Source organism: Spermophilus citellus, assembly GCF_964194105.1.
Source record: "Spermophilus citellus genome assembly, chromosome: 11".
Lineage (NCBI taxonomy): Eukaryota > Metazoa > Chordata > Mammalia > Rodentia > Sciuridae > Spermophilus > Spermophilus citellus.
In genome coordinates this window covers 97,069,778-97,097,078 of record NC_138192.1, presented here as the reverse complement: position 1 = coordinate 97,097,078, position 27,301 = coordinate 97,069,778, and the positions used below count along the sequence as shown (strand labels likewise).

Here is a 27,301-nt window from a genome sequence, read left to right as displayed (position 1 = left end):
ACTGGTTCCCAGGGCCCACCTGGGCCTGCATTTGCCAAGTCCTGGCACCAGCCTGGCCCCTGGCTCCCTCCCCAGTCTGGCATCCACAGGTCCCCAGGACCTACAAGGTTTGGCACCAGTATGGCACCCACCAGGGCCCTCTGGCTGCCAAGTTCCCAGTCTCCCAACTCCCTAGTACCCAGCCTGACCCACCACTCTGCCTGTTAGGCCCACAATCTAGCTGCTGGCCCATAGCCCTACATGCCAGTCTGTGCTACACTGCCATATCTGCCCCGCCCAGCACATAGCTTCACTGCCAGCCTGCAGGACCCAGCATCCAGCCCTGACCCACCAGCCCAAGCCAACTGGGCTCCTTGATGTGGCTGGGCTGCTGCATGCACCACATGCTGCTTTGCCACCAGACCTGCCTGGTCCAGCACACAGTCTCCCTGGCAGGCCACTTCACCTCTAGGCCTGCAGCCTATCCTGCCTAATCTCCCAAGGATGGAAATTGGGAAGTTTTAAACCCCAATCTTCAACCCAGTGAGCAACACAATAAAAAGGAAGGATGTGATAACCCACAGCCCATACTTCCAAGTAGTTCATACCTCAAAAGAATTAAAAAGAAAATCAGATAGGCACATAGAGTAAACACATACACTCACTGAATATTGTGTCTACCATAGTGGATATGATTCCTTAATTTCCTAACATTTAACTAAGCTTTTGGTTTTCTCCATTCATTATGGTTTTAGTTCTGTTTTGAATTTCTATATTAGGTTTATGTTTTATTTGAATGTGTATTGACTGATTCAAGAACTCCTACACATATTCATATTTCTTTCTCTCTCCTCATTTCTAGCCTCTTTTTTGTGTTATTTTCTCATGTTCTATATTGATTAGTTTATTTTAATTTTATTTTTTATGATCTTTGACACTACTCTATCTCCCTTGTCTCCCTCTCTCATTTTTTCTGTTTCTCACACCCAATTATATTCTCTCTCTCTCTTCCTTTATATTCTTCTCCTTTTTATTCCCCTTGCACATTAACAACATATTTTAAGTAACAACTGCATCTCCCCTATTCACTCTTTAAAATTGCAAACACTCTTCTACCTTCATATCTCTTCTTCTTTCCTCATACTCAATTCTGTTCTTAACACTACTTAATACTAATTGAGGTATATAATGTCTACACCTATAATCAATGTCACAGCAGAAGTCATAGACAACACCTATTGTTTGATTTTAATCCAGACATAATGCATTATTATATATTGTTTTTAAAGATGGAAATTGCTGATCCTATCTCTACATATCATACCCATTAACACTACATATCAAAATAGGAACTAGGGACCTAGTCTACTGCTATATATTGTTTGCATACATTGTTGTTACTCTTGGGCTCCCCTGCCCTAATCTGTGAGGTACCAGTAACATACAGGGACACTATAAATTGGTAATATAGAAACTCTATAATATCAGATCCATCCAGATAGATGAGTAGACACACAAATAATATGAAAAAACAGTGTAACAAATCATCCCAAATAACATAAAATACCTCAACAGTAGACTCCATTGACACCATAGTGGAGGAAATATTAGAAATGGAATTCAGAAAGTACACGATCCAGTTGATCTATGAGATAAAAGACGATGTAAAAAAAATGAAATCATAGAGAAAATACAAGAAGTGAAAGATCATTTTCATAAGGAGATAGAGAACCTGAAGAAGAAATAGTTGGAAATCCTTAAAATAAAGAAATCAATAAACCAAATTAAAAATTCAATGGAAAACATCTCCAACAGACTAAACCACTTGAAAGAAAGAGTTACAGGCAATGAAGACAAAATATATAATCTAGAAAATAAAGTTGACCATGGAGAAATGATGTTAAGAGACCATGAACAGAACTTCCAAGAAATATGGGGTAAAATGAAAAAACAAACTTTAAGATTTATTGGGATCGATGAAGGCTCAGAGATACAAACCAAATGAATGTACAATCTTTTCAATGAAATAATAAAAATTTCCCAAACCTTAAGAATGAAATAGATAACCAAATACAGAAGGTCCTGTAACCTCAAATGTACAAAATCACAATAGACCCACACCAAGTCACATTATTATGAAAATGCCTAACATATAGAATAAGAGTAGAATTTTAAAGGCCACCACAGAAAAGCAACATTTAGAGGGAAACCAATCCAGATCTCAGCTGATGTTTCAACCAGATTCTCAAAGCTAGGAGGTCTTGGAATAACATATACCAAGCTCTGAAAGAAAATGGATTCCAGCCAAGAATACTATGCCTAGCAAAATTAAAATTAAGATTTGAATATAAAAACCTTCCATGATAAACAAAAGTTAAAAGAATTCACAATTAGAAATCCTGCACTACAAAACATACTCAATAAAATATTTCATGAAGAAGAAATGAAAAATAAAGGTAAAAACTATCAAAGGAAGGGGCTACACTAGAAGAATATTCAAGCAAAAATAAAAACTAATTCAAATTAAAAACCAAAAATAAATCAAAATGATAAAAATCATATCTCAATAATAATACTAACTCTAAATGGCCTAAACTAATCAATCAAAAGATATGGACTGGCAGATTGAATTAAAAAACAAAATCCAACAATATTCTGTCTCCAAGAAACTCACCTCATAAGCAAAGATATCCACAGACTGAAGGTAAAAGGATGAGAACAGACATCATTCAGATGTATCGCTACACAAGCAAGGGTTTCTCTTGTCATAATAGGTAAAGTGGACTTCAAGCCAAAGTTAATCAGAAGGAACAAAGAAATTCACTTCACACTGCTTAAGGGAATTATACATAAATGAAGACATAACAATCATAAATATTCCCAACAGTGGAGCACCTGCATACCTCAAACAAACCCTTCTCAATTTCAATAATCAAATATACCTCAACACAATAATATTGGGTGACTTTAATATGCCCTTCCCATCACTTGATAGATCCTCCAAACAAAAACTAAATAAAGAAGCTATCGAACTAACAAATGCAATTAATTTATAATTAATGAATAATTTAGACCTAACAGACATATATAGAACGTTTTATCCATCAAGGACTAAATACCCTTTCTCTCAGCAGCTCAAAGATCCTTCTCTAAAATAGACCATATCTTAGGCCACAAAGCAACTCTTATCATATCTATTCTTTTGTATTTGCTATCTTGCATTCTATCAGATCATGATGGAATAAAATTAGAAATACATGGTAAAATAAAAAATAGAAGTTATGCTATTACCTGGAGACTAAATAATATACTATTGAATGATCACTGGATAGTAGAAGAAATCAGAGATGAAATTTAAAAAATACTTAGAGGTAAATGAGAATCATGACATGACTTATCCAAATCTATGGGATACTATGAAGGCAGTTCTAAGAGGAAAGTTCACTGCACTGAGTGCACTTTTTCAAAGAATAGACAGTCACCAAATAAATAATCTAACATTACATCTCCAAGACCTAGAAAAAGAGCCAAAATCAAAGAAAGTGAAACAAAAATACAAAACAAAAAGATGGTTGTTTGGAAAACTTAAAAAATTAATAAATCCTTAGCCGAACTAATGAAGAAAACCAGAGACAAAACTCAAATTGCTAAAAATCATTATGAGAAAGAAAATATCATCACAATACACTATTGAAATACAGATAATCAGAAACTACTTTGAAAATCTATACTCCAATATAGTAGAAAATCATAAAGACATCGTCAAATCTAGAGACATATGACCTACCCAGATCAAGACAGGAGGACACAGAAAATTTAAACAGATCTATTTCAAGCAATGAAATTGAAAAAGCCATCAAAAGCCTACCAAAAAAGAAAGCCCAAGACTAGACAGGTTCTCAGCCAAGTTCTACCAGACCTTCAAAAAATTTACACCAGTACTCCTTAAATTATTCCATAAAATAGAAAAGAAGAGAATCCTGACAAACTCATTCTGTGAAGCTAATATCACTCTGATACCAAAACCAGACAAAGACACATCAAGGAAAGAAAACTTCAGATCAATATCCCTCATGAACATATATGCAAAAATTTTTAATAAAATTCGGGCAAATCACATACAAAAACATATTAAAAATATAGTGCATCATGATCAAGTGTGGTTCATTCCAGCAATGCAAGTTTGGTTCAACATATGGAAATCAATAAATATGATTCATCACATCAATAGACTTAAAGACAAGAACCACACAATTATCTCAATAGATGCAGAAAAAGTGTTTTACAAAACAAGCACCCATTCATGCTCAAAACACGAGAAAAACTAAGGATAGTAGGAACATACTTCAACTTGGGTTTAGCTATATATGTAAACTCAAGGCCAAAATCATTCTAAATAGAGAAAAATTGAAAGCATTCCCTTTAAAAACGGGGAAAAGACAGGGATGCCCTCTTTTACCATGCCTATTCAACATAGTCCTTGAAACCCTAGCCAGAGCAATTAGACAAAATATAGAAATTAAAGGAATACAAATAGGAAATGAAGATCTCAAACTATTCCTATTTGCCAATGACATGATTCTATATTTAGGACCCCCACCCTCAAAAAAAAAAACTCTACCAGAAAGCTTCTTGAAATCATAAATAAATACAAATAAGTAGCAGGATATAAAATTAACACCCATAAATCATTTGTGTTCCTATACACCAATGACACATCAGCTGAAAGAGATATCAGGAAAACTATCCCATTTACAATAGCCTAAAAAAATGGGAATCAATCTAACAAAAGAGGTGAAAGACCTCTTCAATGAAATCTACAGAAAAAGAAAGAAATTGAAGAACACCTTAGAAAATGGAAAGATCTCCCATGTTCTTGAGAAGGCAGAATTAATATTGTCAAAATAGCCATACTACCAGAAGTGCTATATAGATTTAATGCAATTCCCTTAAAATTCCAATTCTATTTCTCTTCAGAAAAAAATAGAAAAAGTAGTCATGAAATTTATTTGAAAAAATAAGAGGCCCAGAATAGCCACAGCAATCCTTAGCAAGAAAAGTGAAGGAGTAATCACAATACCAAACTTGAGTAACAAAAACGGCATGGAACTGGCACAAAAATAGACTTGAATACCAATGGAACAGAATAGAAGACACAGAGACATACTCACATAAATAGTTATTTTATACTAGACAAAGGCACCATAAACACACATTGGAGAAAAGATAGTCTCTTCAACAAATGGTGCTGCGAAAACTGGAAATCCGTGTGTAGTAAATTGAAATTGAACCCCTGTATCTCACCTGGGGCACAAAAGTTAACTCAAAATATATCAACGACTTAGGCAGTAGACCATGTGCCTACTAGAAGATAAAGTAGACCCAAATCTCCATTATGTCTGCTCAGGAATGGACTTCCTCAATAAGACTCCCAAAGCACAAGAAGTAAAATCAAGAATCAATAAATGGGATAACATCAAATTAAAAAGCTTCTTTCCAGCAAAGGAAACAATCAAGAACATGAGCAGAAAGCCTACAGAATGAGAGAAAATCTTTACTACCAGCACCTCAGATAGAGCATTAATCTCCAGGATATACAAAGAACTCAAAAAACTTAATACCAAAAATAATAATAATAATAATAATAATAATAATAATACAGTCAATAAATGGACAAAGGAACTGATTAGGTACTTCACCGAAGAAGAAATACAAATGGTCAAAAATATATGAAAAAAGGTCAACATCACTAGCAATTAGAGAAATGCAAATCAAAACTACACTGAGATTCCATTTCAGTTCAGTCAGAATGACAATTATCAATAAGTAACAATAAATGTTGATGAGAATGTGGGGAAAAAATACACTCATACATTGCTGGTGGGGCTACAAATTGGTACAACAACTATGGAAAGCAGTATATAGATTACTCAGAAAACTTGAAATGGAACCACCATTTGACCCACTTATCCAATTCTAAGTTTATACCTAAGGGACTTAAAATCAGCATACTACAGTGATGCAGCCACATAATGTTTATAGAAGCTCAATTCACAATAGCCAAGCTATGGAACCAAAATAGTTGCCCTTCAACAGATGAATGGATTAAGAAAATGTTTTATATATATGTATATATATATCCATATTAGTCACCCATAAAGAATGAAATTATTGCATTTGCCAGTAAATGGATGGAACTGGAGAACATGCTAAGTGAAATAAGCCAATCCCCAAAACCCAAAGGTCGAATGTTCTCTCTGAGATGTGGATGCTAACCCTAACAAGGGAGGGTAGGGAGGGGAATTATAAAAGCTCATTGGATTAGAAAAAGGGGACTGAAGGGAAGGGAGGTAGGATGGGAATAGGAAAGAGTAGAATGAATCAGACATATCTTTCGTATGCTTATATATGAATATACAACCAGTGTAACTCCATATCATGTACACCCAGAAGAATGAGATACTCCTTGTGTATATATAATATGTCAAAATACAACCTACTATCATATATATATATATACAACAAAAGGAAAAAAGAAAAATTGATTCAGATTTTGAAAGTCACATGTAGAGGCAAATTTATCTAGAGTTCAGATGTTCCTCTTTATTGGGAATATTTAAATGAATGCAGGCAGTGCAGAGTAGTGGAAGAAGGACTAAGATGGCATCATTTATTCCCTCCAAGATAATAAACACAATGTCTGCTCACAAGAGATTTACACTGTAAACAGCACTGTGTATGAAAGTGTCTGTGGTGTGTGAACAGGAAGAAATAGGGGAGCTCAGAATGAAGGATACACTGGACATTCAGAAGGCCAGGCAGACTGGGGAAGATCTGGTGACTTTTGAGCTTGACTTGAAAAACAGAAAGTTAAAATATGGAAATTCTTGATTATTCTTTTTAACTAATTAAAATATAATATGTTATCTAGACACCTAAAAAATATCTAATATCTATTTACCTATTAGGAGATGTTATATCCAATATAGTTTTAAGAAACATGGATTTGAAATCCTGCTCTATCACTCACCAGTTGTGATTTGGGACATGTCACTTAAATTCTCTGTGCCTGTATTCCTTCATCTGTAAAATGGGAATAATAAAAGTTTGTATCCCATAGAGATTCATGTGAAGACCAATCTATGTAAAATGCTTATAGAATATGCTCAGTGGGCAATGTTATATGAAAGTTAACTATCAGCATTACTATTTAACTTCTAAATAGAAGTGAAAAAGAATGAAGTAGAAGAGAAAAAAATAAAAGCCCAAAGCTGTGTTTGAAAAACGTATTAAATAAATAACAGGTAAAGCCTTTTTTATTTTCTAGTAAGTATATGAAAATATCATACAAAATAACATAAGTTCACTAATAACTGGTTATGGCAGAAGTCATAAAACGCTGTAGGGAAGAAACTGATCTGTGATTCACTATAGAAATCTTTACAATCCCCAGAGTGTCTTATTGCTTCATTATTTTTAATTGCTGGGATTGATTAAACAGGGATTAGAAAACATAGTGAGGCCGTTACTTGCTTTCATTTACAAACTAGAATACTTCCTCTTGATTCTAATTTTTAGGATCCTTTTGCTTTCAAAAACACCCAAGGGATGGTGTCGTGCTGCCATAGTATTTTGAGTCTAAATGAAAGTAAACCTATGACACCATATTTGTATGGTTTAAAGTGTTTATTTGTGAACAAATGACTAGATTTGAAAAATCTTGATTTCAAAAGATGCAACATTAATGGAATATGAATGGATACTTTCTTTTTGAATGCAGAGAAGTAGAAGTTATAAAACATGCATTTGCTAATGCTGTGCCTATAGCTTTTGCATTAAAGCAAATGTAACCTGTGCAGCATGGTTTCTCATGCCAATAGGAAAAAGAATCTCTTAAAAGCCTTAATTATAATGTTTCCTTGAATAAATGCTAAAGCAGTAGAGGATTATGCAACAGTTAATAAATCTTCCAAATTGCTCAGTTTCAAGAATTTCTAATTATCTCATCTAAATTTGTGATTATGTTCATGTAATCTATACCTAGTAGCATCCAAGACCTGCCAGACCACAAATGAGAGAAAAATTTAACCCAAACAGCACCCACCACAGAGCAGGTGCCTGGGTTTGGATAGAAGGGAATCGCCTTTCTAGGGTGCTACCGGAAGCTATTTTACTCTTACTGATCCAAGGCAGGAAATTTCCTTACAATAGCCAAATTACTCTCTTCCTTCAGAAGGAACATTCTCTTACAAGGAAAGACAGGAAAACACAATGTCTGCCACCCAGTAGACAGAGCTGAGATACAAAAATGAAAAAAAGACCAAAAATAGAACATCAGTAACAGCATTACCAGTTTGGAAGAAAGGAAGACCTTGATGCTTTGGCAATGCCAACAATTTGCAAAACAGGCAAAACCACCAAAGATGCTGAAGAGTTCAGAGATAATATTATTTTTGACCGTTGGGTTTTTTCCCCCTTTTCTTTCTTTCTTTTCTTTTTTTTTTTTAACCCTTCTGCTGCTAGGAAATTGTTCATCCTTAGGGGAAAGAGTGCTGGATGCTTCTATAGTTATGCATTTATACATAACACAAAGATAAAGCTGAATACAGCTGAATCCTAACCCTGAGCACTTGAGTTAGATTTGGCCTAGTTTGGGGCTGTCAGCAGGTAGAAAGATTCTTGTCCTAATCCACACAAGGTGCTTCCTAGATTAGTAGAGCCTTGAGTGGAATAAAACAAAATCAAGAATACTTAGGCTAAGCAAATCATCCTTCTAATAGCTGCATGTATTTTGTTTGGTTGATCGTAACCTGCAACAAGTAGGCAGTTTGCCTGATGGGGTTTTTTGTTATTGTTCCTTCTTTTCTAATTCTTCTATTTTAAATTTATAATTAAAAAATTCAGCTGGGAGCAGTGGCACATGCCTGTAATCCCAGTGGCTTGGATGGCTAAGGCAAGAGGATCATGAGTTCAAAGCCAGCTGCAGTAAAAGAAAGGTGCTAAGCAACTCAGTGAGACCTTTTCTCTAAATAAAATACAAAATAGGGTGGGGATGTGGTTTAGTGGTTGAGTGTGCCTGAGTTCAATTCCCAGTACCAAAAAAAAAAAAAATCAGATTTAGATATGCCAAAATGGCAATATTTAACACCTACAATCTAGGTAAGTTGTGATATAAAATATATTAAAAACTTTTGAAGCAAGGTATGGTGGCGTATGCCTGTAATCCCAGTGAATAGGGAGGCTAAGGCAGGATGATCTAGCCTCAGCAACTTAACAAGATTCTGTTTCAAAAAAAAAGAATAAAATGAGCTGGAGATTTAGCACAATGGCAGAATGTCCCTGGGTTCAATACCGGGGACAAATACCCAGTACCAAAATAAAACGACAACAACAAATTTTTGGACAAAACAGACACTATAGGATTCAGTGCTCTGATCTGAGTTTAGGAGGGTACTTCCTATTAAAAATTTTTTTTCATTAGTGAAATAATGAAAACTTGAACAAACACTGTGGTTGCCTCTGATGATTTGTAATAATTACTACGATGTTTGTAGTATTTTTAAGGGTAAGAAAACATTCCTAGTATTGATGCTTATGAATGTTGAATTCTCAGGTACACATGACAGAAAATGTTTATCTTCACTAATCCTAAGACTGTGAAGAGTCCTTCTGGGGTCTGCCTGCATACTGTCCAGTGATGCATGGTGACTTGCCTAGGCTCCCCTCAGCGTGCTCTGCCTCTTTGTCTGTGCTGTGTCCTCCACCAGGAGTGGTCATTCTCAACCCTGCTGCCTGTTCAAATCACCTCCCAAACACCCTGGCCCCACTCCAGACCAATTAAATCCCACTTTCTGGAGATGGAATTCAGACACTACTGATTCTTCAGTTCTGAAGGAGAGTCTGTTAAATAACCAAGGGAAATTCTGGCTTATAATTTGGCCCTCTTCTTTCTTTTGACTAACTGCTAATCATCTTGTAAGGTTTAGCTCAGGTGACGTTCCTTTGGAGGAAGCCCTCCCTGGCCTCCCGACCTGGGTTAGACACCTTCCTCTGTAGCACACGTGCTTTCCACTGTTGGTGTTCTCACCCCACTGGATGTTATTTACACTTCTATTTACCCAACTAAACCAAAACTCCTTAAGGAGGGCAGGAGCCAGACTGTGTCTTATTCTTCTTGTGGCATAGGGAGAATAATTGTCAGATTCAAATTTTAGGAAACCGAAGTAGCAGAAAACAACTCCTTGAACAGGGAACACTGACATTGTGATTGTTCATTCAGTAAGTTTATAGGGAGCATTGCTTTTTGCCAGTCAACAGAGCCAGGAGGTCCAGTAAGAGATGATCCCCATGCTAAAACTATTTTTACTCTAGTCTGGGAGAGAGATGAGTAACCCCATGATTGCATCCAGTATAATGTGTGCTACATATGAGGAGTTTGGACCACAATGAAGAAAAGCCAGAAGTAGCCTGCGTGGGGTTGGAACACATGGTGTGGAAAAGTTTCCAAGAGGAGCTAATACTCCATCTGCACCTTAGCAGATGAAAAGGAGTTGATCTGGTGGATTATAAGAGGAAAGGTGTAAAGTAGAGCAAACATTGAAGCACAGGGAGGCATTTCATAGTTGGTATGGGATTCCACAATCAGTTCGTTGTAGCTCAAGTAATAGACACATGAAAGGGAGTAGAGGGAGGCTTAAGACACAGGTGCAGACTTTAACACAAGTGGGCAGGCAGACTGCCAGGTTCATGAAAAACAATAAAGGGAGGATTTCACAGGAAGCCAAGCTCAAGCAAGTGTTCATTGATTTATGGCTTCATTGTGACTACAGCCAGAAAGTTGCTATGGTTTATTGCTGTGTGTATTTTTGGGTACACAGAGACAGAGAAGGAAGCAGATTTTAGAGGGCTGAATAATGAAATAAGGTAGAAACAGACAACATATATAAATAGCATTTTCAATAAGTGTAGTTGTGAAGCAAAGTAAAGAGAAGAGATCATTCCTGAGCTGGATGGGATTATAGGAACAATAGAATGACTTATTTGCTGTTTTTTAAAAAAAGAGAGACCTGGGCATGTTTACATGTTTATGGGAAAGAGCCAGGAGAGGAAGACTGTTAAGATGTGCAACAAGAGAGATCTGCCTATAAGAGCAATTAGTTACCTGCATTAAGCAGGTGTGTTAGCAGACAGATTTTTTTTTTAATTTATACTGGCATTACTGGCCCTTTTTATTTTTATTTTGACACAGAGTCTCACTAAGTTGCTTAGGGCCTTGCTAAATTGCTGAGGCTGGCTTTGAACTTGAATGCTCTGTCTTAGCCTCCAGAGCTTCGGAAATTACAGGTGTGCACCTCCACACCCAGCTGACTGATAGACTCTTGATGGATACCATTAACTTGTTAATTTCTGAGTGCACAATAGAGGCTGATTATCATGTTTCGAAAATACGTTATTCATGACAAGTAATAAGTATTTCTTTTATCCCTCATTTCACTTTGTAAATTTTCCTTTACTTTTGACACCACTAGAATCCTTAAAAAGTAAAACAGCTAGTCCTGCCAAAATAAAGGATTGCTTCCAAATTGATTCTAATTTATTTTAGCATTATAGATGTCAGAAATCAGAATAGTTTGAAATGAGAATAAATTGACCACCAAACAAATTCTTTGAAGTATTATACTTCTGACTATAACAAACTTTTGTGGGATTTTTAACCCAACAATTATACTTGTCTATTTCTTTGGTTGTATTCTCTACTAATTCCGTTTCACATGTATTAGAATCTATTTTATGGTCAAAACGTGAGGCATATAAGCAGAGGCTTTCTCAATAGAAATACTGAAGCATTTTTCACTTATACTATTTTACTCATAGGTAACATTATTAAACTTCATGATAACTCCAGAAGGAATGCAGGATCAGCTTCTGGGTATTGTGGTGGCACGAGAAAGGCCAGATCTTGAAGAAGAAAAGCAAGCCTTGATATTGCAAGGAGCTGAAAACAAAAGGTTCTAACTGTCATAAAACAGAACTATTCTTGTCTTGAGATCATTTAGAATGAACTAAAATACATGTTAAAGATTTATTTTGTTAAACTATCAGCTATAGCAAATGGGAAAATTTTAAATATAAGGCCAAATATATATTTACATACAAGTTCTTAGATGCTAGAAGAGTTAGAAGGCTTGCCACACATCAAGGCAATGTATTTTCACCTCTTCCCCAAAGTTTTAGCACAAAAGTGTTAGTGTCCATTGTGTAATGAGCATGTTACACTGGAGCACTGTATGAATGCGTACTTTGTATCCCACTTTCTGCTCATATCTATATCATAGGTAGAAAGGGTAAAGTTCTGTAAGTCATGAAAAATTTCAGAAAATAAATGAAGTGATACTTTCTGTTCACTCTGAGCTGAGATTCTTAATGGCGGAGTAGATTGGCTAGCCGTATGTCTCTCTAGGTACCATATAAATCACCATTAGAGAGGGTACTGGAGCAGAAAGGCTCATCATTGTGACATTTTGCAAGATAAAACGTTAATTATATAACATCTCCATTACAGATATTTGTCACAAAGTGATACCTTTCTTTAGGTTACAAGCTCTTTGTGTCTTTTAAAAGAACATATATGTGAAGTGTTTCTGCATGATTTCTTTTTCTTTTGAGAAAATTGTGCTTTATTCCAGGCAGTTAAAAGAAATAGAAGACAAGATTTTAGAAGTTCTTTCATCTTCAGAAGGCAATATATTAGAAGATGAAACTGCTATTAAGATATTATCTTCCTCCAAGGCTTTGGCTAATGAGATTTCTCAAAAGCAGGAAGTAGCTGAAGAGACAGAGAAGAAGATTGATGCCACCCGCATGGGCTACCGTCCCATTGCCATCCATTCCTCCATCCTATTTTTTTCTATTGCTGATCTAGCCAACATTGAGCCCATGTACCAATATTCACTGACCTGGTTTATTAACCTCTTCATCCTGTCTATTGAAAATTCAGAGAAATCAGAAATCTTGGCAAAAAGGTATGTAAAAGAAATACTAATTAATAATAAGGTATGAAGTTTAGTAATTTATGATTTTCATTGTTGTTTCAGAATGGTGCAGGACTCTTGCCTAAAATGAACTTGGTTAACCATTGAGATATTAATTTGAGAATTAGAAATTGAACACATGTGTCCAAATTTATTTTGCCAAGAAATTTTTTTACAGAGATACAGGTTTATAATACAACTATAGAAATAGAAACATTTACCTCTATTTATCATTTGTAAAATATCTCAATGACTAAAGGCATGGGAAGAGTGGTTAATATCCCCCAAAATGTATGATTCCTGTTCCCTTCGAGCTTACCTTCCAAAAGTCGCATTTCACATTTTAATTCCTACATATGTAATTTGTCAGGTACCAAGGTAAAAATTCTAAATCTTATTATGATTATTTGTGATAATTAGAGCCTCTCTTTTTTTCAGAGCTTCTTTTATGTATTAATATACTTTATTTTATATAATAATAAAAATATTATAATACTATTATAGTGACTATCAAAGTAGAGCAATTAAGACCTTACTTAGTAATAAATGTATGATAGAGCAAAATTCATTTGATTTGTCATCAATGAGATAATTTTTAGTTTGGCATTAAGACATGTTTTAAATAGGGCTCAACATGAAATTATTTTTTGAGTAAAAATAGTAATAATTACAACTTTGCCCTTGATCATTATGAACCTTGGTAGTTGGTTTCTTCGTGGTTCACACACACAGGGAAACTCAATTGAACAGTTACCGCTCACAGTAAATAATTATTATTTTTTTTAATCATAAGTGCTAATCTCATTTAAATCTGAATAAAATTCCTTTTATTTATCATGGTAGAGGTCTGAAATTTTGAATGCTCAGACTGAGCAACTTTTTTGCCAGTATCATTCATTACTTTTCAAGTTTGAATATTAAACTAATAAAGGTATACAACTGGCACATTGGACTTGTCAAAAAAATTTCATGACAAAGAGAAGAGAAAAAGGGAGTTATTTTTCAGGAATAAATGCATGATAGTAGTTTCAAGTTCATTTTAACATAATGATACTTGAAAATGTTTAGGTTATTTCTCTATTTCTTCCAGTTCCTGAAATATTCAAGTTTAGCAAGGATTACTGTAATAAAGAAAAAAATACTTTTAGGTGGTCTTTTTTTAAAAAGTTTCAGGCTGTTTGCATTATAAGTTAGTTAGTTAAGCATGCGTGTTTGGTTTGCATAGTAGATTCCACGGGATTTAAAAAATTCCCAATCCTTACTACGGTATAGTATACATGGTAGCCATATAGTAAATGATGTTCTGCCTTTCATTGGGATTCTTAATTTCAACCTGGCTTAAAATAATAACCATCAGAATGTTATACTCTAACTAATATAAACCCTTACTATTTATAGGAGAATAGAGAAGAAAATTTTGTTGGTTTATCATTTAAAGATATGTTTTTGTATAAGGTTTAAAAATTAGAACAAGTTTGTGCTTTAATTTTTTTTTTTTTTTTTTTTTTTTTTTTGAGGAGTGGGGGTGGTTTACTGGGATTGAATCCAGGAATGTTTAACCACTGAGCTGCAACCCCAGCCCTTTTTAGTTTTTGAGACAAGATTTTGTTAAGTGGCTTAGGGCTTTGCTAATTTACTGAGGCTGGCTTCAAACTTGCCATCCTCCTGCCTCAGCCTCCTGAGTCATTGGGATTATAGGCATGTGCCACCACTCCTGATCAAGTCTGTACTTTTAAAATAGCTCTTGTTCCTTTACTTGTTTCTTGCTTTATCAAAGTAAAGCTCATCCAAGATATGGCATCTTTTTCTTCATAACTGTGGTAGAGTCCTTTAAGAGTTAAAGAAAGCCAACTCCTTTTACCCAAATACGAGATTTCGATAAAATCTAGAAAACATAGATGGCATTTTCTTTTGCAGTCAAAGTCCTTGAATTATGTAATTTAGATCCTTTAATTCAGAAATAATAAAAATCATATGCACGACTCTAGAAAATGTAAAGGATAATTCTGGAACCAAGTACTAATAAAGAAATTATATTTTAAAACCTTTACTGAAGTATTAATGTATCTGTGGAAATGTTCGGAAATCAGAAGTATTTACCCAATGAATTTTCAAAAGTGAGCACACTTGTAAAACCAGCACCCAGCTCCAGACACTGAACGTTATCAACAGCCCAAGAATTCCTCTCTGATCCACTTCTAGCCACAGACTTCCCTCCCCCAAGATTACCACTGTCCCAACTTCAGCTCTGTGAATTAGGTTTGCCTGCTTTAGAAGTTCATATAAAATGGGCTTGCTTTGTGTGCTCTTCTGTGTCTGTCATTTTGCACTCAATATTATGTTTGTGAAATTTATGCATATTGTTGTATGTAGTGCAGTGTTTTGTCCTCTTTCATTGTTAACTAGTTCTCCGTTGTGTGACTTGTTGGGGAAATGTAATTAAAATCTAAATCTTCTCCTGACCCAGGCAGAAATTCTCTCCACAAAGGTAGTAGACAAAAAAAACAGCTTCATTGCTGAATAAGCATTAAACCAGAATGTGATGCATGTTACAGGCAAACTGCAGAGAGATTGTGAAGATAGAAAGAAATTTTACCCCCTTTATTGCTAGCCAAGCAGATACAACTCATAATGTCACACTTAGTTCATCCTAACTCTTCTTGCTAATTGAGGTGACCATCTGTGATAGCAAATTAGCTTTATCTAGAGGCAAAACAAACTTTTCGTATCTATAGGATTGGAGGTAATTTTGCAATTTGGAGCAAGATGCCTACTGATGTTGGCCTCCTGCCCTTCCCCCGCATATTTACATTTCAAAGAAGTAAAGCAGACAAAGGCTTTCTAAAAAAATTATATACATTTTTCAAAGATAGGAGAAAATAATTACAATTGAAGATGCTCTATGGCAAAGGAGGCAAGAGGAATCTCATTTTCAACAAGAGAATTAGGCCTGTTATTTTAAATTTTTGTTTGTCCTAAAATTCTATCCCAGAATATTTATCCATTCTTCTTTTGAGGACATGTACTTCTAGTTTAAGGCTGTTTTGAGCTTTGTTGCCCTGAGTCTTCTCCTCTGTGGGTTTGGTGCAGGTGTGTTCGCATCTCTGGTAGGTACATATCCTGGCATGGAACCTATGATCAAAGGATTTGGGTGTATTTCCTTTCAGTCAATATTGCAGAACAGTATTCTAAAGCAGCCACACCAAGAGAGATTCTTTAGTCCGTCCTGTTAATCCCCATCCTTTCTCTGTTCTGTAAAATAAAAGTTTCCAATTAAGACACCAGCTGCCAGATCAAAAATAAAAGAGAATGAGTTTTTATAGGAATGATATGTTTATCTGCCAATCATTGATAAACATTGGATAATAGCTGGACTGTGGCCATTTATTGGATCATAGCTATACCAAAAGCCCAGAGAGAATGTGTCCATTGATACTAGCCTATAAGTTTGTTTTAGAATCTTAATATTAGCCCAAATATATATAAATTTATTTCATTTTATTTGTTTTCTAGTGGTAATTATTCATATTGATTATTTAAGTATGGCATCAATAATATGTTATGACTATTATGGTAGATACTGTGAAATTTCCATAAGTAATTTGAATTATCTGGTTTTTTAAAAAATTTAGTACATTAGAATTTATGTACTAAAATAGAATCAGAATAAATAATTATCAAGGAAAAAACCACAGAAACAACAACAAAGTTTTGTTATTAGGGGCCAAACTGAGATCTCTCTCCCTATGTATACACACACACTCACACACACACACACACAGTGCACAGTTTTTTCTTTTCCTTCCACTTCTATCAAGATAATTTTTCCATGTTATTAAATAGTTTTTTGAAGCATTTTTAGTAGCTGTACAATATACCATTTTAGGAATGTTCCACAATCTCTTTAAGACTTATAGATAGTCCCTAGCTTTTGTATTATATATAATGCTGCAGTAAATACAAACATCTACATCATTATTTTCCTTAGGCTAAAATCCCAAAATTAGGACAAAGAAATTTAATTTTTTCCAGAAAATATGAATTTCTTTACTGGAAAGTTATTCAAATATACAACTCCATCAGAGAAACATGAATGATATCACTGTGTCACTCCCAGCACTGAATGAATATTTTTAATATTTTCCCAATGGAATAGGTTATTAAAGTATCATATTTTAATCTGCACTTTGTCACTAGGAGGATTAAGCTTCAAATTCTAATATGATTGACCTTTATAATTTTCCTTTGATCTTCCGGTTTACAAGAGGAAATTTGTCTTAGAGTGCAGGGATTTTTCTTTTATTCCAGAAAGACCAAACCTGAGTCACCTGTACTAATTATACTGTTCCAGGTGAGACAAATCAAATGCCATGCATGAAGAGGCCTATTAGCATAACAATGGGAACAAGAATAAGAATTCAACTGTATTACCACAACTATTTTCAAGGCCTTCTCCACCAAACCCTTTTTCAGAATTCTCAGCTAGAAATAATATAGGTGCATAATTTGTTTTATTAATTTGTTGTCATTGTTTTATGGGAATGCTGGCAGGTGATAAAATAAATAAGGAAATAGGCAGGTAAGAAAAAATAAAAAAGAAAATACAACGAGAGTGAGTAACAGTATAGGGTATCAGTCTGAAAATAGCTAAATTCTGGTCTTAGCAGTAATATTTTTGTAAACACTTTAAGAAATACCAGTATAATTTTGCTTAATCAAACTATGTTGATTTTTCTTTCAAATAATTGATCTGCTTAGAAAACTTAGGTTCTTATTTATATTAGTCATCAGCTCCTTATAAATATTTTAGCTATTTTAAATATTTAGCTAAATATTTTAGCTAACAAATATTTTAGCTAACTATTCTTTCCTATTATAATTTTATACTTATGTAATAAAAATATTTTTAAAATTTGATTGATTTCAATAATTTATTTCCTTTGACAATTAAGTTAAAATTCATAAAATGTCATATTGATTTTTAAGAATTATTACAGATCACACAGTAGCCATCAGTTTGGAAATATTGTAATTATTCATATCCATGTTTTGTCTCTATGCTAATAAAAAAGCATAATCAAATTGTGATTTCTCTAGATTTTATGGATTTATTAACAGAGTATCATAAATAACAGAATAATAATTTTATGGACTTATGAACAGAATATCATAAATAATAGCAAACCTGCTGTTAATTATTTAACAAAGAAATCATTAATTTAATTGTGCTCATTTAACATTTATTATAAAATATTTCAAAGTATCTGCATTATCAAGGTCATATTTTACCCCCAGAAATGGTTTGTAGTTAAAAATAGCCTACAAACCTTTTAATGTAATAGATTAATATACCATGCACTGGCTTTTTCCCCAAAGGAAGATGAAATTTTTTAAAAAATCAGTTGGCAGTAAAATGCAATTCTACTGAGGTGTTTCTACACTGTGTGACTCTCAAATTGGTGCTCTTGCTGAAGACCCTTGATTGCTTGGGAGTAATTGACCAGAAAGTTTATTAAAAGAACATACATCTAAATGGCTTATAATGGGTTTTTTTAAGAGTGTTTTTTTTTTTTAAGTGTAACGTATTTTTATTTATTCACTTTTCCATGGGCTCCTCAGGCTACAGATTCTCAGGGATCACTTCACTTACTCACTGTATGTTAATGTCTGCCGGTCCCTCTTTGAAAAGGATAAGCTGCTCTTCTCCTTTTGTCTCACTGTGAATCTACAGATCCATGATCGTGTGGTCAGTACTGCTTTAGTCCTAAGAACAACAACACCATAATATTAACACGGATTTATTAATTTACTAATTTGCATGGGAATATATATGAAAAGATTATAGGTAGGTTTAAATGATGCTAATTTTTATTTAAAGCAAGGCATTACAACAAGGCAGTTTATTCACACAGGTGAAATACAAATTAAACACAGTTCATTATGTTACTATCACTTAAATTTTTATGTTTTAGTTTAAAATAAGTCTGTTTCTATTAGAATCCTAGATAACAATGCATATAAATTTACTACATATGTTTATGTATTTTTACCAAGTTATAGAGTACATGGTAATATTTTTAAAATCATGTGCAAGTTAGTCAAATCTAACCATTTGAGCTTAAATAGTATCTTACATAAATTTTTGTTATCCTTTAAATCTATTCATTTAAAATATAGGAAGCACCTTTTAAAATGGAAAAGAAGTATAAAGTCACTACTTTATACAAATATATGTTCAAGATTTATTGATTTTCTATGGTAATATATTGATTGCATTCTCAAAGAGTAATGATTTTGTTCTTTGCATTTCTTGCCAAAGTTTTGTATATTTTGTGTAAAATAATTGAAAATATGGCAGATGGATAGTTTTCTACCTTTCTACAATGTATAGACCAATGGAACTCTTAAGCAATCATTTGAAAGTACATATATTAAAATAGAATATATTCAAATTTTCATATTTAAATTATTTCTGGAAAAAGCAATTGAAAAGTAGCTATTTAAAATGAAACTATTTTGAAAACTGTTTATAATTGATATTTTGTTTTCTTTTGGCTAAATAATGAGCTGTGTTAAGCTTCAGAATTTCATTAGGACTATATATGAAACTTATAAATAAATTTTCAGCTCTTTTAAAATGTAAACTGATTAATGATTAATTCATTCATGGTGCTTTGTTTTCTAAAGATCAATAAAACTGAGTGGAGATTTCTGCTAACTGGTGGCATTGGACTGGATAACCCTCATGCCAACCCTTGTACATGGCTCCCTCAAAAGTCCTGGGATGAGATATGTCGATTAGATGACTTGCCTTCTTTCAAAGCAATTCGGAAAGAGTTTATGCGCTTAAAGGATGGCTGGAAAAGAGTATATGATAGTTTGGTATGTTTTAACCCTCTTGTTTATTTCACAGTTTTTAAATGGAGAAAATAATGTTAAATAGTGTATCTTATCTTTGCATAAAAGCAAGATTTAAATCAGCTTTAAACAACTGGTTAGATATTAAAATACAAGCTTTGATTTATATTATCCTCACCTTTCTAAGTCAATGGTTTTATTAAACTTCCATTTGGTCTCAGAAATGTATGGAAATGTAGCAGCTGCATGGTCTTAAAATATTTTGGTTGAATTTCCATTCCAAGTTCTTATTCATTATCAAATTAGATTTTGACATTCATATGAGCAGATAAACTGAAATTTTATCAAACATGCTAGCTGTGGTGGCACACACCTGTAGTCTCAGTTACTCAGGAGGCTGGGTGGGGGATCACTTGAGCCCATGAGTTTGAGATCAGTCGGGGCAGCATAGCAAGACAACCGTTTCCAAAAAAAAAAAGCCACTTCCCACCCCACACACAAATAGCTGTTTGATTATATATTCTGAAGGCAGAACACAAGCTAATAAATACTTTTTGTCATTTGAGGAAAAGGGAGAGCTACTAGTTTAAAAATATTTTCCTAAGACCTTATCTTGCTAATTAGAGCCTATTATTACACTTGTCACATGCCCATAAAACAGTTTCCTTTCTGAGATATATAGCAATTGTTGCTTTTCCTCAAGTACATGGACTAGTATTTTCTAATTCCCAGTTAATTTTTTCATTCCTTGGTTTCTATTCTTTTGACTATTTGTTTTCCTTTTTATATACTATGGCAAGAGCTCTGGGGAACGTTGGTGGAGAAGAGAAAGATAGATGGAAATTTTTTTTAATTGTATTTATTTTATTTGTTGCCTATTATAAATGATAGTGAGAGTGTATCTACACATGACTTTACATATTTGTAATGGATCTAGTTTGGATTTCTCCTTGGTAATAGTAAGATGTTTCCTAGAAACAAGTGTTTTTGCTGATACTCTTTTCTAAGTTAAAATTTTATTAACTGTCTGAAGCATAGAGATTGATGATTTGAGAAACCACATAGCCTATCCTGAAGTTTCAAAAACACACATTGCCAGGTGTAGTGGCGCCCGCCTCTAATTCCAGTGGCTGGAGAGGCAGGAGGATCGCGAGTTCAAAGCCAGCCTCAGCAGCTCAGTGAAAATAGGGCTGTTACTAAATAAAAATACAAAATAGAGCTGAGGATGTGGCTCAGGGGTCAAGTGCCCCTGAGTTCAATCCCTGGAACTGCACCCTCTCAAAAAAAAAAAAAAAAAAAAAAAGCAACACACACACACACACATGTTGACATTAATCTATTTAGTTTGTGTCCTTGTTTTGAGTCCTTCAGGATGTTTTTAATTTTCTTATTATTTATTTCATAACTTTGCCCCAACTTTAATAAAATAATGAAATTCACACAAGCATGTTTTCACTTATTCATTATATATATTCTCTAAAAATTGATTTATGTCAAAATACCTGCTTTTTATACAAAATCTTGAACATTAAATTATATATGCATTGTACTTACAGGAACCACACCATGAGGTTTTCCCTGAAGAGTGGGAAGAAAAAGCAAATGAGTTTCAAAGGATGCTGATCATCCGATGCTTGAGGCCAGATAAGGTAAACCTGGTCTTTGAAAGAAGCTCTGTGATTCCTGCCTCTCCTCTCTGCACAGTCCAGCCAAATGTGTATTTCCTTTAGTAATCATAGAGGAGGGGGAGTCTGAAAAATATTCCACTTCCTTTTAATGTAGCCATTTTTCAAAAAGTTTTTACTAAAATCATGCTAAGTGACTAATTAGCTTATATTTTTTAGTTTTATTTATTTCATGACTCTTCTTTATATCTCATGTTTCCCATACCTCATAATCTTCTCTGTTTACATGTTATAGTCTCATTTTTACTCATTTTATTTTATTACTTTGGGGAAATTAGTCAATGGCATTAACATCAAGTTACTATATACTAGTTTTTTTTAGATGCCTTGAATTACTCTCTCTCTCTCTCTCTCTCTCTCTCTCTCTCCACACACACACACAGACACAGACACATACATATATATACATATATGTGTATATATGTATATACATATATGTATATACATATATACACATATATGTAATGACTATATATAGTCAGCCTTTAGAAAGCAAGTCAAATATTATTTTTAAGATATTCATCATTGTTGATGACAAAGGAAAATATCAATAATGTTACTTTTAATTTCTTTAAATCATAAACTATATAACCAACAAATCAGGAAATGGCTTTGTATAGGATACTCATCTATATCCTTCTTTGTATTAAAGTCTATATAAAATATATTCACCTTAATATATTGACCATATCACAGAGTAAGATACTAGTATACTCTGAAAAATATAAACTACAGATACATTGGGAAATTTTTTAGAACATATCCTAATTGTCCATTGATACTCTACAAAAGCTTTACATAATTATTTCAAAACTTACTGTATTTATAACTTGAATTAGGAAATATCAGGTATTTCCTCCATTCTAACTACAATAACAATACAGAACATAAATGGTAAAAATACTATAGTTTAAAAATTGTTTTTATATACCTCAGTGATAGCATGGCATAGAGATGTTTTTTCGTCTTGGAGCCACAGTCTGCTCAGTGAACACACCTTGTTCTTACATGGGTTGGCAATCTGTTCTTAGCCAGGGCCCAAGTATCCATTCAGCTCAGTGGGCCCATGATACTTTTAGGTGATCCATGAATAAAATTTATTTTAAAACAGAATATTTTCTCCAACGTGTATTAAATTTGTCTTTATACAAAAAATCTGTAAAATATAATTTTCAATTTTTTTTTAATGGAGGATGGAGCCTACGAAGTGTCTAGGGCCCATGAAAGTCAAAATGCTGTCCTGCTCTCAGGAGATGGAAGGAAACAATCCCAGAATTTGATGTTCATTTTGAACCCAGTGAAATATCTTATCCCTTGATAGCCTTACCTTTTTTAAAAAAGAATTTGCACTAAAACTTTAGTGGTAAGCTTCACTTTAATACTTCACTTTAAGTATTAAATATGGGAGAAAAATTGAATGCTTCAAACCTGCTTAACATGATTTCCCCTATAATTTACCTTTTATTAACATTTTCAGCTTTTTACTTTGTTTTCCAACCTAAAGACTATTACACCAAAATGGTTTAATATTAATAATTTAATATTAATACCATTGACCTTTCCTCCTCAATATTTGAAAAACAGGCTTCATTTCATGATGTATGTTGTTTGATTAAAAGTGATTAATGAAGCCGGGCGCTATAGCGCACATCTGTAATCCCAGCAGTTTAGGAGGCTGAGACAAGAGGATTGCTAGTTCAGAGCCAGCCTCAGCAATGGCGAAGTGCTAAGCAACCCAGTGAGACCCTGTCTCTAAATAAAATACAGAATAGGGCTGGGGATGTGATTCAGTGGCCAGGTGCCCTGAGTTCAGTCCCTAGTACCCCACCCCCCAAAAAGTGATTAATGAGCCACTTCCTGTTGTCAGTTTCATCTACAAATATCTCTTCCCCAGTTTTACATTTTAAAAAACTTGACAGTTTAATCTGAAAATATATTGAGCTAGCAAGGAGAACAAGTATGACCTTCCATATTCAGTCTCTTCTCAAAGTATATCAGAGGGAATTTGAGTTGAGGTTTTGTTGTTGTTTGGGGTATTTTTTTTTTTTGGTCTGTATGCTGTTTGTTTGTTTGCTTTTAAATCAGTGGAGATCAAACTTGTTTTCATAACTTCTGTCAGCTGTTCCACCCAATACTTCAGCATCCTGTCTTATAACATTTTTTGTATGTATTCAAAAATCTCCCATAGAGTTTTCCCCTTATCCTTGGATAGGTGGCTGAGCATGTAGACTAATGCTACTTACCAGTGTTTCTAGCTCAGTTCTCCTCTCCCTCAGTGCCCACTTGAGTTCAGGGATTGTGGCCATAGACTTCAATATTGGCCAATGAAATATGAACACAAGTGTTAGGGCAGAAGCATGTGACTTCCGTGTGAGAATCTTCAGTGCACTCTCCCTGCCATCAAAATTGTAGAATGATGTGTTGATGTGTAAGTGCTAAAAGCAGGCTTGATGGCTGAGCCAACTGACATAGAGGTAGTTCCTACAAACCCAGATGTCTGCAGGGCCAAGAAACAAGCTTCTGTTGTGTTAAACCACTTCAACTAGGAAACAACTACAACTAAACAACTACAGCTACACTCAGTCTATCTTAAGTGACGTAATTAATTGTATACCATCGCACTCATGTCCTTAATATAAACATAATTGTTAGAATGCCATTATATTATCCAGCAACTTCAAACCCTTTATGCTTAGTATTAACATGTGCTCCAATTTCTAGTGGTGAAGTGATGATTTTGGAATCTATATAATATAAAATGATATTTGGCTATAAGCCTTTTAAAGGGATAGTTTCCCACACAAAATGGTATTATATCAGGGAAAGGAGTAATGGTGTAGAGGCTAATATTTAAGCTGGTAGTCTATAGATTATATTGCTTTGCTGTCTCTTAAGTCAAAAGATAATAGATTTGCCCACCAGGTAAATTGGCAATTGATTGATCTCTGGCTTACAGTAGACTTTGTCAGTATACTCTTTTGGAGTGGGTCTCCTTTCCATCTCTCTCTCCTCAACCCAACCCAACTCAGTAGTGAGAAGCCACAAATGCCAAGCTCTCTAATTCTCAAGTTTGCGAAAACATGAATGATTCTCACTAAATCACCAGTAGGAAAAATGAAGTGGTCTTGCACTTTCCTTTAAAATTAAACAGTTTATAGTGTTTTAATGACAAAAGAAACATATCAAGTGGATAAATACTGACATGTGAAATGTTTTGAGCTCATTTACAAAATGACAAGCTTCTAGCCATAGTTCTGTCTTCCTGGACTGTAAACAAAAAGCAAATTAATCAGCTTTCAATAAGAAACTTGTCAAATATAAGTTAATATGTTTCTCTGACCCCAGATAAATCCTGTAGGAATTTGCAACACACAGAAAAGCACACATAGAAGATCACAAACCTCATTTCTTCCTTTGGGAAGATGGTTGCCTAAATTAGTCTGTAATTTTTGTTACTGACAGATTTCATTATACCAATCTAATGATGGCATAATCAGATTGCATGAGACCCAGTTCTATTACCTTGCAAACTGAATAGCTAGCAGTGCTTTATTGGCCTTGGGAACTAACAGTTCAGTCTTGGTAGAAAGTAAATTTTGTTCATTGTTAGCATTATAAGTGCAACAGTGCAATTTGTCTCTACTGGCTTTCAGGTGAGTATCCCTGAAAGCTGACAGGCAGAAGAAGCACTTCATCATGTCACCTATGCTTGCCTACGCACAGTGACTAGTGCCAGATTGAATTTCCCAATAGCAGGACTCTTTGTATCCCAGACCTGTGACAAGTACAATCACACACTTAAAACTTGCATGCTTTTCACTGTGTTTGTAAAACTTAAGGAAGTTAACTGTGGAAGAAGAGGTTATAAGATCAGTGTTTTGCTTCCTTTTGTTAGTATTTATCCTATTTTTTAATCTATGAGAAAAGACCAGCTATAGGAGAAAAAAATAATAATAAAGAGAAAGACAAGGACAAAGCCTGGCCAGGCAATTAGGATAATTTTAATATTCCTGCAATAGCTTGGCATCTGTGATAATTCAAAATATCTGAAACATGAACAAACTTTATCTAGAAATAAAACATTATGTATAAATGAATTTATTATTGATTTTTTTGTTTAGAAATTCTGTAACTAGAACCCTTACCCTTATAAAAGTAAGCATCTTAATTTTTTATTCATTTGTTCATTCAAAAGATATCAATTTTGCATGAACAATACATCTTGTTAAGTAAGTCCTTGCTTTCTCAGCATTTATAAATATGTTTTCACTCATCCATACCTTTTCCATACTTGAGGGAATCTAGGAAAATATTGGGACAAATTAAAAAGTCTAATTTAAATTTGGGATATTTCTCTCATAGTTCTCAGCTTCCGACATCAATCACATACGTAGCACAAACACATGCAAACACAGGGACTGACTTTTTAAAGGCAATGTGAAAATCACTAATTTTTACTTAGAAACCTAAAATAAAATAGATGTTCCAAAAGACATGCAACTGGAGTTTGAAGATACTTATAAATTTTTCCAGGGGAAGCTATCTTTTTAAGTTACTTGGCCACTTGCTCCTGCAGTTTTCTCCAAGTTGAAAAAAAATTGCAGCTAGTTTAATTGCTAACCCAACTTGGGAGTGTTGTGTGTTCACAGAATTCCATCCTTGGATATGAGCCAGTATTCATTTGGAGTGATTCTGGGCCTTCAAAAAATATCTTCCATTACTCCTTTTCCTGAGATAACCCTTGTTCTTCTGAAGTTTGTTTACTTTAATAGTCTCTTATCTACTAGGATTTTTATTTTAAACTTTTAAGCAGTGCTGACAACATTCTTTGAAAAGGAATCAATCAATTTGTAATACCAGAAAATGGATGTAGCAGTTTTAAAGAAGTCTACAGTATTTCAATATTTTAACATGGAATTGTTAATTCAGCTTAGTTGTATTTTATGCAAAGGAAAAAAATTCAGTATTTAACAGAGTAAGGAAGGCCTGAAAACTCTTTCAGTGGATCAAGGACTGTGTTAACAAATGCAGGGCTCTTTCTCAACTACACTCTTCAAGGACATGCCTATAGCTCTTGTCCATTGTCTCCCATGTCCATGTCTTCCTACAATTAAACAAATGTTTTGATTCCTTTACTAAGTGTGGTAGAAATTTAAAGAATGTTATTAATTTACCCAGCTTAAAACTTAAATATTTTATTTTCTTGGAGAAAGATCCATTGATATTTGTTTTTACCTATTTTTAAAAATGAAAATCACAAATACATCTACAAATAAAATGTAGGTGAGAATAATGTCAGGAAAAATATGCACTGGTGTGTCACTAAATTTTCTCTTCTCATTTTACTTCTGGCAATCTATGCTTCCTTTTTATTATGCTTTTCTTTCCCCATATTCAACTACTTTTGCTTTTTGCTGACAAAGCAAATTGATGTTGAACACAGATCAAGGGAGTTTTATTGTGCTTCTTAATGGGGGAACCAGCGATATGAAGAAAGAGCAAGTGTGAACAAAGGATGTTTGAGGGAAGAGTTTATATAGTTGGAGGGAGAAATTTTATATAATTTGTTAAAGTAGATACAGGGATACTGTTTTTGTAAACCTACCTGTATCACTTGTTCCAGTCACACCTGGGTCTTGATTAGCTAGTACCATCAATGAAGATGCCAGGTGCAGGCTCCTTATCAGAATAAAGGAATGAACTGCACTGTTAACACAATTCCACTCCTGCACCAGTACCTGGAAGGGA

At 34.1% G+C, this 27,301-nt stretch overlaps 1 protein-coding gene across 1 annotated transcript in view; it reads left to right on the top strand.

Moving 5' to 3' along the window:
- The window catches only part of DNAH7 (dynein axonemal heavy chain 7), a gene marked incomplete at both ends in the record, with an annotated part of 288,918 nt that overhangs the window by 222,539 nt on the left and 39,078 nt on the right, over positions 1 to 27,301 (top strand). Inside the window, 5 exons of the mRNA XM_081261736.1 lie at positions 11,854 to 11,987; positions 12,666 to 13,001; positions 18,630 to 18,756; positions 19,698 to 19,892; positions 21,425 to 21,517. Of these exons, the coding sequence (XP_081117862.1) occupies positions 11,854 to 11,987; positions 12,666 to 13,001; positions 18,630 to 18,756; positions 19,698 to 19,892; positions 21,425 to 21,517 (885 nt within the window). The remainder of the gene's footprint in view (positions 1 to 11,853; positions 11,988 to 12,665; positions 13,002 to 18,629; positions 18,757 to 19,697; positions 19,893 to 21,424; positions 21,518 to 27,301) is intronic.